General features: G+C 45.7%; 1 protein-coding gene across 1 annotated transcript in view; it reads right to left on the minus strand.

Moving 5' to 3' along the window:
• Positions 1–12570, minus strand: part of SCAF11 (SR-related CTD associated factor 11) — a 580274-nt gene that overhangs the window by 58910 nt on the left and 508794 nt on the right. Inside the window, exons 14-15 of the mRNA XM_030217091.1 lie at positions 6203–6421; positions 4238–4324 (exon numbers count right to left, since the gene is read on the minus strand). Coding sequence (XP_030072951.1) covers positions 4238–4324; positions 6203–6421 — 306 coding nt within the window. The remainder of the gene's footprint in view (positions 1–4237; positions 4325–6202; positions 6422–12570) is intronic.

The raw sequence follows: 12570 nt of genomic DNA on the forward strand, positions 1-12570 counted from the left end.
CTTTTCATTAGCACCCCTATCCTCACCTGCTCCTACTCCTCGGTTGCTTCTAATCCATGTACCCTGCCTTCCAGTGCCTCCAAGCATGCGTTAAATAAATCCAGTTTCTTTTCAATTCTCAGAGCCACTGCATCTGCAATTTCTTTTTTAGCAGCTTTGAATTCTGACACCACCGCCGTCAACAAAAAATCGCCTATGGGGAACTTCCACTTCCACTGGTACTCGCACCAGCTCCACGGCTTTTGCTACATAGTAACATAGTAGATGACACAGTCCATCCAGTCTGCCCAACAAGACAAACATATGTGTAAACCTTACCTTGATTTGTACCTGCCTTATTCAGGGCACAGACCGTACAAGTCTGCGCAGCAGTACTTCCCACCTCCCAACCACCAGTCCCGCCTCCCATCACCGGATCTGGCACAGACCGTATAAGTCTGCCCTCCACTATCCTCGCCTCCCAACCACCAACCCTTCTTCCCCCCACCTGCTCCGCCACCCAATTTCGGCTAAGCTTCTGAGGATCCATTCCTTCTGCACAGGATTCCTTTATGCATATCCCACGCATGTTTGAATTCCATTACCGTTTTCATCTCCACCACCTCCCGCGGGAGGGCATTCCAAGCATCCACCACCCTCTCTGTGAAAAAATACTTCCTGACATCTTTCCTGAGGCTGCCCTTTCAAATATTTGAACGTCTGTATCATATCACCCCTGTTCCTCCTTTCCTCCAGGGTATAACATGTTCAGGTCAGCAAGTCTCTCTTCATACGTCTTGGAACGCAAATCTCGTACCACTCTCGTAGCTTTTCTTTGCACCGCTTCCATTTTTTTAAACATCCTTCGCAAGGTACGGCCTCCAAAACTGAACACAATACTCCAGGTGGGGCCTCACCAACGACTTGTACAGGGGCATCAACACTTCCTTTCTTCTGCTGATCACACCTCTCTCTATACAGCCTAGCAACCGTCTTGCTACAGCCACCGCCTTGTCACACTGTTTCGTCGCCTTCAGATCCTCGGATACTATCACCCCAAGATCCCTCTCCCCCTCAGTACCTATCAGACTCTCACCGCCTAACACATAAGTCTCTTTTGGGTTTCTACTCCCTAAGTGCATCACTTTGCATTTCTTCGCATTGAATTTTAATTGCCAAACCTTAGACCATTCTTCTAGCTTCCTCAGATCCTTTTTCATGCTTTCCACTCCCTCCCGGGTGTCCACTCTGTTGCAAATCTTAGTATCATCCGCAAATAGGCAAACTTTACCTTCTAACCCTTCAGCAATGTCACTCACAAATATACTGAACAGAATCGGCCCCAGCACCAATCCCTGAGGCACTCCACTACTCACCTTTCCCTCCTCCGAGCGAACTCCATTTACCACCACCCTCTGTCGTCTGTCCGTCAACCAGTTCCTAATCCAGTTCACCACTTCGGGACCTATCTTCAGCCCATCGAGTTTATTTAAGAGCCTCCTGTGGGGAACCGTGTCAAAAGCTTTGCTAAAATCTAAGTAGATTACGTCTATAGCATGTCGATTTAATTCTCCAGTTACCCAATCAAAGAATTCAATGAGATTCGTTTGGCACGATTTCCCTCTGGTAAAACCATGTTGTCTCGGATCTTGCAACTTATTGGCTTCCAAGAAAATCACTATCCTTTTCTTCAGCATGGCTTCCATTACTTTTCCAATAACCAAAGTGAGGCTTACCGGCCTGTAGTTTCCAGCTTCTTCCCTATCACCACTTTTGTGAAGAGGGACCACATCCGCCGTTCTCCAATCCCTCAGAACCTCTCCAGTCTCCAAGGATTTATTAAACAAATCTTTAAGAGGACCCGCCAGAACCTCTCTGAGCTCCCTCAATATTCTGGGGTGGATCCTGTCCGGTCCCATGGCTTTGTCCACCTTTAGCGTTCCAAGTTGTTGATACACACTCTCTTCCGTGAACGGTGCTCTATCCACTCCATTCTCAGGTGTACTTTTGCCAGTTCCTCGCGGTTCTTCTCCAGGATTTTCTACATTCATGGGTTTAATAGTTGAGGTCTACTTGTTCTTCAAAAGGCATGGCATAGGCTTCACACAGTCCTGCCACTTGTCCACTAACGAGACATAATTTTCAGCCATCTATAACTGCACTAGGGGAATGCTAGTTACAGAAAAGCAGGAGAGCGTTGGGGAGCACAATTAGGTGCATCTACCTCGCATGGCTGCTCCACCAGAAGTCAGTGAAAGCAAGAAAACCTTTCCTGACCATGTACTTTCCAAACTTTTTTTTTTGGTCCACAAGACTTAAGCCTTGCAGACTTGTCCAGAGAGAGAGAGAGAGAATCTGTGAACTCATCAATCTTAAGACAATTTTCTCATATGTACAGTTCATGAAAAGATGGTAAGAAGCTATGCAGGAAGAGCACACAGTAATTTGAAAATTCTTTTCTCCTATGAGAACCCAAGGCATGAACCTTTCTCTCTACAAGAACATAAGAATAGCCATACTGGGTCAGATCAATGGTCCATCTAGCCCAGTATCCTGTTTCCAAACAGTGGCTAAGCCAGGTCACAAGTACCTGGCAGAAACACAATTAGTAGCAACACTCCATGATACAAAATCCCGGGGCAAGCAGTTGCTTCCCCATGTCTGTCTCAATAGCAAACTATGGACTTTTTAAAACCCAGATACGCTAACCGCTGTTAGCAAATCCTCCTGCAAAGAGTTCCAGTGCTTAACTATTCATTGAGTAAAAAAAATATGTCCTCCTATTTGTTTTAAAAATTATTTCAATGTAACTTCCTCGAGTGTCCCCTAGTCTTTGTACTTTTGGAACAAGTAAAAAAATCAATTTACTTCTACTCGTTCTACACCACTCAGGATTTTGTAGATCTCAATCTTATCTCCCCTCATCTGCCTCTTTTCCAAACTGAAGAGCCCTAACCTCTTTAGCCTTTCCTCATACAAAAGGAGTTCCATCCCCTTTCTAATGCCGATATATCTTTTTTTGAGATACGGCGACTAGAACTGAACATAATACTCAAGATGTGGTCGCAACATGGAGCAACACAAGAGGCATTATAGTATTTTCAGTCTTATTCACCATCCCTTTCCTAATAGCTGTTTGCTTTTTTGACTGCCACCGCATACTGGACAACAAAAGACTGGATCCTGGTACTCTCAAGAGTGGATTGAACAACCACAAAGTGATGGGAACATTGCGGCTTTTTAAATCCAGAAGCCTTTTGGACTTTATATGTTCATTCCACCTTCTTTGTGACAAGGTGAACAGTGAGAGGGATCTCTCACCTCATCTGTGTCCCCCTTGGGATCCTGTGAGTGGGCAATGTCAGACCATCCTTTGGAGAATGAGGAATTGGAGGTTATCCAACATTTCCACTCTGGGATCCTCACCCTTCTCTAATTTGAACAGAATGGTATCAGCAGTTTCCTGGAAAAAAAATTCAGAAGAGATCTTCTGGAGACGATTTCTCCTTTCCTGTGAAGAGGAGGGGTCTGAGGGGAAACTAGCAGTGTTCTCCTCTTCAGATACTAGCACTGGGTTCATAGTCTAAGCTAAACCCAATTTTGAACCCAGCACAGAGAAATACTCTGGTTATGTATGAGTATATGTCTGGTAGTCAAGGCCTCAGTATAGGTACCTCTGACTGTGGCTGATCAAAGTTTCAGGGAAGCTTCCTCTCTTACCACACTTGAGATTGACTTTGGGGTAGCTAACAGACTTCTGAGGCTCTTGTGTCAATGAAATACCACTAGGCGATGCATAGGTTTCAAGGATATGATCTATTATCAAGATAGGTGGTGAATGTGCTTCTCCTTGATCTGTTGGGCTGCTCTTCAAAGGCATAGTAGCTGATGTCGCATCTTCCTTGGTCATTTAAGGTGCATCAGTGGTTTGATCCTAGGATCTTTATGGCTGACACACCCAGCCTATCAGTGAGAAGAATAAGCAGTCTTCTATTCAGGAGTGTTTAGCAGATATGGCAGCCACCAGGAAACGTGTGCTCTCTATATCATGCTCCGATGCTGATGCTTCTTAACCTCCAGTCAATGAAGAAAATCAGTAGCCTTTGATGCTGACAAAACAACAGATTCTCCTCTCCTTTGGGAAGGCATATATGAATGACTTATCCTACTGGTCTCTAGTGATACTCAATGCTAAGAGAAATTAAAGTTTCCCCAGTGCTCATGCACTTGCAGTTCCTGGACCCAAATGGACTGATACCTCTGATGCTGGTGATGCTGCAATGGACTTAGAAATAAACAGCTTTTCCTTTGTCTCTTCTCTGCCATGAAGCCTTCTCTGAATCATCTGTAAACACAAATTACAATGAAAAGTTTGTGATCTGTGTCTACATGTAGATCCTGCAAGCATCAATTACTATAGGCGTATCTGCTCTGGATATGGTCTTAACATACCACCCACATTATCTGAAGCCACTAGGTGCTTTTCCTGGGATATGTCACAAAAATAGCCACAATAAAATCAAATAACTCATTAAAAAAAAATGAAAGCCCTGTTAGGACACCAAGAGGGGCATAATCGAAAGGAGCGCCCAAGTTTTCCTCAGGATGTCCCGGCGAAGGGGCAGGGAAACCCATATTATCAAAACAAGATGGGCGTCCATCATCTTGGCATTTAGGTTGTCCCTAGCGATGGTCATCCTTAGACTTGGTCATTTCTGATTTTCGGTGATAATGGAAACTAAGGACGCCCATCTCAGAAACGACCAAATGCAAGCCCTTTGGTCGTGGGAGGAGCCAGCATTCGTAATGCACTGGTCCCCCTGACATGCCAGGACACCAACCGGGCACCCTAGGGCAGAAAAAGCTCCCAGGTACACAGCTCCCCTACCTTGTGTGCTGAGCCCCCAAAAACCCACCACCCACAACTGTACACCACCACCATAGCCCTTACGGGTGAAGGGGGGCACCTAGATGTGGGTTCAGCGGGTTTGTGGTGGGTCTTGGAGGGCTCACATTTACCACCACAAGTGTAACAGGTGGGGGGGGGGGGGGGGGGGAGGAAATGGGCCTGGGTCCACCTGCCTGAAGTGCACTGCACCCAATAACACTGCTCCAGTGACCTGCATACTGCTGCGATGGACTTGAGTATGACATTTGAGGCTGGCACAACATTTTTTTGAAGTTCTTTTTTGAGGGTGGGAGGGGTTTAGTGACCACTGGGGGAGTAAGGGGAGGTCCATCCCCGATTCCCTCCGGTGGTCATCTGGTCAATTCGGGCACCTATTTGTGCCTTGGTCGTAAGAAAAACTGGACCAGGTAAAGTTGTCCAAATGCTTGTCAGGGACGCCATTTTTTTTCCATTATGGGTCGAGGACGCCCATGTGTTAGGCACGCCCAAGTCCCGCCTTCGTTACGCCCCCGGGAACTTTGGTCGTCCCCGCGACAGAAAGCAGTTGGGGACGCCCAAAATCGGCTTTCGATTATGCCAATTTGGGCGACTCTGTGAGGACGCCCATCTTCCGATTTGTGTAGAAAGATGGGCGCCCTTCTCTTTTGAAAATAAGCCTGCAAGTACCAATAAAAGAGACTGAAATATGGCAAACATGGAAAAGAATTTAGAAAGGGCTGCAAACCCTCTCCAAACTAAGGGGAAAGGAGTCCATGCACACAAATGTGACAAAAAGGTTAGTAAAAAAAAAAAAAAAAAAAAGGTTTGAAAAGTTTTGTTAGCACTGCAGGGACACACAACAGGCAGGCTCCATGAAAAACAAGAAGCTAAGGTGGCCCCACATCATGCAGGGAGTAATGCACACACATGACAGATAAGATGCTAGAAAATTTCTTGAGCTAAACAAACTTTCTTCCTGTATGGACTCCATTAGATGATGTTGACCACATTCAGTGATTTCCCTGAATACCCGATCAAAGAATGTTTCAGAAGAAGTATCAAAGCAGAAAAAAGTTTGTAAATTTGAATTACTCCACAGGACATTACAGAATTCGGTTTCTCTCTTATTATACATTATCAAGTCTAATAGACAATACATTTTGTAATGTCCAACAATAACAGCTTCTTCTTAATTAAAATAACTCTCTGTGTATATGTGTGTGTGTTAGCAAAAATATATAAGGCGTGCCTTCATTTAATGTCATTTCTTGCTTTACAACTATACTTTTCACCAGTGAATAAATTATTGATATTGCTTCTCCCTTTTAAACTTGCCTTGTCCTTCTTGGAATTATCTGTGCTGACTTCCATGATTACAGGTTCCTTGCGTACTGCAGGTTTTATTGCTGCATTAGTTGTTTTGTTGTGACTCGAAGATGATGCATTACCAGAACTTGGTCCCTGAACTGTTCCCTCATTTTCCACAACTGATACTGGAGCAGGCAATAGTGGTGCACTCATGCTATTACTTACATGAGGTGCATTAGGAGTACCCTGTTTCAAAAAGTTATTAGCAATTAATAATGTATTAATTTTAGAATGATGAAACTCAAATTCATAACAGTATAAAACAATGTTTTAGTTCTACAGAAATTGCTAAAATTAAAACAAAGAGTTTTTCTAATTCAAACTATGGAAAAATTATGTTCTTAACTAATATTCTTTCTTTTAATCATAGCAGATGAATCCAGAGACAAATGGGTTATGACCATCTACCAGCAGGTGGAAATAAAGGGCAATACTGAACTCTGATATAAGACAGTAAGCAGCCTGGATAATCAGTATTTTCAATAACAAAGCAGGAACAAAAACTGAATCATGGTGCCCCCTCCTTCCACAGAATAGCCACAACAATCCAATGAAAGTACCCTGCAGAAACAGACAAGCAGATGAATCCAGAGACAAATGGGAGATAGCAAAGCAATTTTTAAGTAGGGGGGGGGGGGGGACCCTGGACACTCTGGCCAAGAGAACCGCAGTTTCAAAGAACACCTCTGACCTGGTGTCACGGTTGTGTCCCGGTCCCTGGCTCGCAGTCACCTCAGTCCCCGGGGTTTAGACCTGGGGAATGCTGCGAAGTGATGGTTTACCATTTCCTGTGTTCCAGAAGATATGCTGGTCCGGTCCGGATCTTCCAGCTCTCCAGATTGTTTTGGGAGTTTTTTGGAACCAAGCAGCACCCATACCTGGTGAACTCCCTTGTGACCTGCCTTTATTAACCACCTGGTAAGGTTCTTAGTTGCCTTGCAACAGTGTTCTTCAGAGGCGTTCCTTTGATGTGAAGTGTTGCAGTGCCTTTGTGCTTTTCGTGTTGGTGACTTTTACTCTGCTTGTTTTTTGGACTATTCTTCTGCCTGCCGCCTGCCAAGACCCGGATTGTTTATTGGACTATTCTTCTGTCTACAGCCTGCCCTGACCCGGCTTGTTTCTGGATTGTTCGTTTGCCTGCTGTTTTTCCTGGAACCCAGCGTGTTTCTAGTGTTCCTGTTATTTGTCAGCCTGCTGCTGTGTCCTGCCTTGTCCTGCAAGTCCTACCGGCCGCCTGAAGCCCAGAGCTCAACTCTTGGTGAAAGGTGGCCAAGTGTAGGTGAAGCCTTACTCCAGTCCACTGTGTTCCAGTTCCGGTCTGCCTTATCTGGTGTTGGGGTGATTCTCCTGCCGCTGCTGCTCCTCGGTAGTGGCCCAAGGGTTCACAAACCCAGGTTCCTGCTGTGTATACGTGACACCTGGTTGCAATATTCAGCTGAAAATGACTGCAAAAAGTTTGTTGACCACGTAGCCACACGACAAATGTCATTCAAAAATGTTTGTGACTCTGCCCAGGAGGTTGACAAAGCCCTAGTGGAGGGAGACCACAAGGCAGACGGAGGTGAATTGCAAGAAAGAATATAGGCTGCTGCAATGGCTTCCTCAATCCATCTTGCAATGGACAACTTACAGGATGCTTCACCCTTCTGGGCTCCCCGAAAAGAACAAAGAGATGATCCGAGCAATGGAACTCAGATACCTCCAGATACTGAATCAGCACTCTTCACACATCCAAGAGGGGCAACTCGGCAAAATCCGCCTGACAGTCTTCCTTCTTGAAGGAAGGGAGGAACAACGGCTGGTTGAGATAGAAAGCCAAAACTACCTTAGGCAAAAAAGGAAGGCACAGTAGAAATAGTCACCCCCTTTTCAGTGAACAAAAGGAACAGATTCCTGCAAGACAAGGCCTGAAGCTTGGAAATGTGCCTGGCATAAGGCACGGCAACAAGGAACACTGTTTGTAAAGTGTGATCCTTAACCGTAGACTTCCTCAGGAACTCAAAGGGAGACTTCTGCAAGACTTGAAGGACGAAGTTGAAATGCCAAGGAGGACAGGAAGTGCATAAGGAAGGCTTTAAGTGGTTCATCCCCTTAAGAAAACAGACATCTGGATGCGCAACCAAGGAGGAGTGAGTCTACCACCCTTGACAGCACATCAAGACAGCCACCTGGACAGGCAAGGAGTTGTAGGCGAGCCCTTTTTTTAAAACCCTCCTGGAGAAAGGAGAAACAGCTCATTCCACACACCACATCTCATAGACCCTTCAGACTCGCAGATAAACCTTCCCTCTCAACTGCAACCGCTCAGGAGTCAAGCTGTAAGACCAAACTGGGAGGGATCCTACATTAGAACTGGACCCTGGCAAAGGAGATCTGGAAGAAGAGGCAGATGAAACGGCTTGACCACCTGAAGTTGAACCAGATCCGTACACCATGGCATATGCAGCTAATCTGGAGCAATCAGAATTACCTGCCCCAGATGAAGGAAGATCCTGTGGAGCGCTCTCCTGATCATGGGCCATGGAGGGAACACATACAGATCCGTCTCCTGCCAACACTGGAGAAGGGTGTAGATTCCCTCTGAACCAAACTCTTTTCTTCTACTGAGGAACCTTCGCATTGATGTAAAGGCCATGAGGTCCAGAACCAGGACACCCTCCCCCAGAGGTCCATTATTATTCAAACAGCAGTCCATTATCATTCAAAAGGCCTTGGGTGACAACTCTCACTCTTCTGGATCCAGCAAGTTTCTGCTGAGATAATCCACCTGCACATTAACTTTCCAGCAATGTGCGCCACCAAGAGTGCCGGGACATGCCGACCAACCAACAGAGCAGAAGGCGTGCTTCCACAGCTAGCTGTGAACTGTGCGTCCCTCCCTGTCTGTTGATGTAGACCACCGTCGTCATGTTGTCTGAGAGCACCCAAACTGGGTTGCCCCCAATGAATGACTGAAAAGCTAAGGTAGCCTGTCAAACTGCCTTGAGCTCCAAATGAATGATTGGCCACAGAGCCTCCTGTAGGGACCAGAGCCCCTGAGCATAATGATGCTGTAGATGAGCTCCCCAGTCTCTGAGGCTTGCACATGTTACTACCATCAAACACCGAGAAGATACTAGAAGCATCCTCTGGAGTGATGGCTGGACTGGAGTCACCACTGCATACTGGCCCTCACCTGCGGAATCCAAAGGAGGCGACGCTGATATTCCTGCGACACTGGAGATCAGCGAGACAGAAGAGAGCTCTGAAGGGGCAGCAAATTAATCCTGGCCCACAGCACCAGCTCAAAAGTGGCCACCATTGAGCCCAGAACCTGAACATAGCCTCATACCCGAGGGACTCTGAAGGAGCTGCAGCTTGTCTCTCGTGTGGTTTGGCAGAAACACTCTGTCCTGAACAGTGTCAAAGCTAACTTCCAGATATTCCAGAAACTGGGAAGGCTCCAACAGACTCTTGGTGAACCTGATCATCCATTTGAGGGACTGCAGGAGGGCAATCACCTGAGAAGTCATCCGAAGACTCCCAATATAAATCTGCCCAGATCAACCAATCGTCCAGGTAGCGTTGCACCTTGATCCCCACCTGCCTAAGAAAAGCTGCCACCATGACCATGACTTTGGAAAAAGTCTGAGGCATAGTGGAAAGTCCTAAGGGTATGAACTGAAATTGGAACTGTCTGCCTAGAATCGCAAAACAAAGAAAGTTTTGGTGCGGGGCCCAAATGGTGATATAAAAGTAGGCCTCCTTCAGACCCAGAGATGTGAGCAATTCACCCAGCCTCATCAATGCTATGACTGACTGGACGGTCTCCATGAGGAAATGCTTGACCTGCAGAGACTCACTGACTTGAGGTCAAGAACTGGTCTGAAGGAACCTCCTTTCTTGGGAACCATAAAATATATATATATAGTAGTGACTGTATCCCCTCTCGGGCATGGGCACCGGACTCACTGCCCCTAGTCCCTGCAAGGAATGCAGTGCATCTAGAACCGTCCGTTGTTTTACAGAAGACTTGCACAGGGATTCCAAGAAAAAATCTGTGACAGGACAGAACTCTAATTTGTACCTGCCTCTGAAAAGGCCCAGCACCCACCAATCTCAACTGATCGATTCACTCTTCGTGAAAGTCTGAAAGACGACCCCCGACCTACTGGAGGGAACAGTGGAGTATCTGGAAAGCTGGGCAGAAGCCCTCTTGTCCATACAAAGGGAATGCTTGTGCAGATACCTTGACCTTTGGAAGGATGGTGCATGCCCTGGTCTATATCTCTTGGACTCTCTGAAGCATGGACACAACTGGCTACTTCGAAAAGCTCCCTTGGGCTTATCTTCAGGAGGCTTCTGTCACCAAGATCCTTCATCAGCTTTTCCAGATCCTCCCCAAAGTGTACATAAGAACATAAATGTTGTCATACAGGGAAAGAACGAAGGTCCATCAAACCCAGTATCCTGTTTCCAACAGTGGCCAATCCCGGTTACAAGAACCTAGTAAGATCCCAATAAGCTTCTATAATAAGCAGAATAAAGTACAATACTCTTTATGCTGCTTATCATAGAAATAAGGAGTGGATTTTCCCCAAGTCCATCTTAACAATGGCTTATGGACTTTTCTTTTAGGAAGTTATCCAAACCATTTTTAGACCCTGCTAAGCTAACTGCTATTGCCACACTCTCTGGCTACAAATTCCAGAGTTTAATTACACATTGAGTGAAGAAATATTTCCTCCAATTTGTTTTAAATTTACTACTTAATAGCTTCATTGCGTGCCCCCTAGTCCTAGTATTTTTGGAAAGAGTGAAAAAGCAATTCACATCCACCTATTCCATTCCATTGATTATTTTATAGACCTCTATCACATCTCCTCTCAGCCTTCTCGTCTCGAAACTGAAGAGTCCTAGTCACTTTAGCCTTTCCTCATAGGGAAGTCATCCCATCTCCTTTATCATTTCCGTTACCCTTTTCTGTACCTTTTCTAATTTTGCTGTATCTTTTTTGAGATGCGATGACCAGAATTACACACTATGGACAGATACAAAGGCATTATAACATTCTCATTTTTGCTTTCCATTCCTTTCCTAATTATACGTAACATTCTATTTGTTTTCTTAGCTGCCACTGCATACTGAACAGATGGTTTCAAAGTACCATCAACAATGATACCTAGATACTTTTCCTGGTAGGCGACTCCTAATATGGAACCTTGCATCACATACCTATAGTTGGGCTCCTCTTTCTCACATGCATCACTCTGCACTTACTTACTACTACTATTTAGCATTTATATAGCGCTACAAAGCATTAAATGTCATCTGCCATTTGAATGCCCAGTCTCCCAGTCTTGTAAGGTCCTCTTGCAATTTTTCACAATCATCTTGTGATTTAATAATTTTGAATAACTGTGTCAAGGCAAATGTAATTACCTCACTAGTTATTCCCATCTCTAGATCATTTAAATGTTAAAATGCAGCAGTCCCAGCAGAGACTCATACAGAACCCCACTATCTACTCTTATCCATTGAGAATACTGACCATTTAACCATACTCTGTTTTCTATCTTTTAACCAGTTTTTAATCCACAATGTCTTTTGAAAATCCAAATACACAATATCAACCAGCACCTCGAAAGGTTAGCTTAGTAAGCCTCTGCTTGGAAGTGGCATCTGCTGCCCAGTGACATTGCCAAAGTAAGAGCCTGGCAGTGACCACCAATGCCATCCGCTTGGCTATCGCCCAGACCAATTCATACAAAGCATCAGCCATATAGGTCAATCTTGTTTCCATTGACGGGAAAGTGCTGGAAGGAGGAGAGCCTGAATCAACCAGGGAATATGCAGCCCTCTGTACCAAGGACAAGGTAGCCCTGGCAGCATAAGAGCCAGAGACAGAAGCCTGCAACGTCACAGTGGAAACCCTAAAAGACAACTTCAAAGCAGACTCCAACTTTCGACCCTGAACATCTTTCACAAGGCAATCTTCCCCTCCCCCCCGGGTGGTTTTCTTAGTCACTGCGGTGACCAAGGCATCCACTATGGGTAGCTGCAACATCTCCAACTCCTCAGGCGCATCAGGAAGAGCCTGGCCCTGGCTACCCTCAGGCTGAAATCTAGGAGCAATTCTTCTATCGCCTCGTGAATAGGAAAGAACCAAGGAGGCTTCTTGGTACTAGCCATCATAGGATTGGAGACCACAGGGGTCTGGGTTCCCGGGGCAGAGATGTTCAGCACCTCCAAAGCCTTGGAAATAAAGGCAGGTAATGCCTCCTTATGAAATATCCGGACTGCGGTAGGCTCATCTGCCGCATCCACTGGCAGCTCTCCCTCTGCCAACCCTTCAG

Source organism: Microcaecilia unicolor, chromosome 10 (genome assembly GCF_901765095.1).
Source record: "Microcaecilia unicolor chromosome 10, aMicUni1.1, whole genome shotgun sequence".
NCBI classification, from domain to species: Eukaryota; Metazoa; Chordata; class Amphibia; order Gymnophiona; family Siphonopidae; genus Microcaecilia; species Microcaecilia unicolor.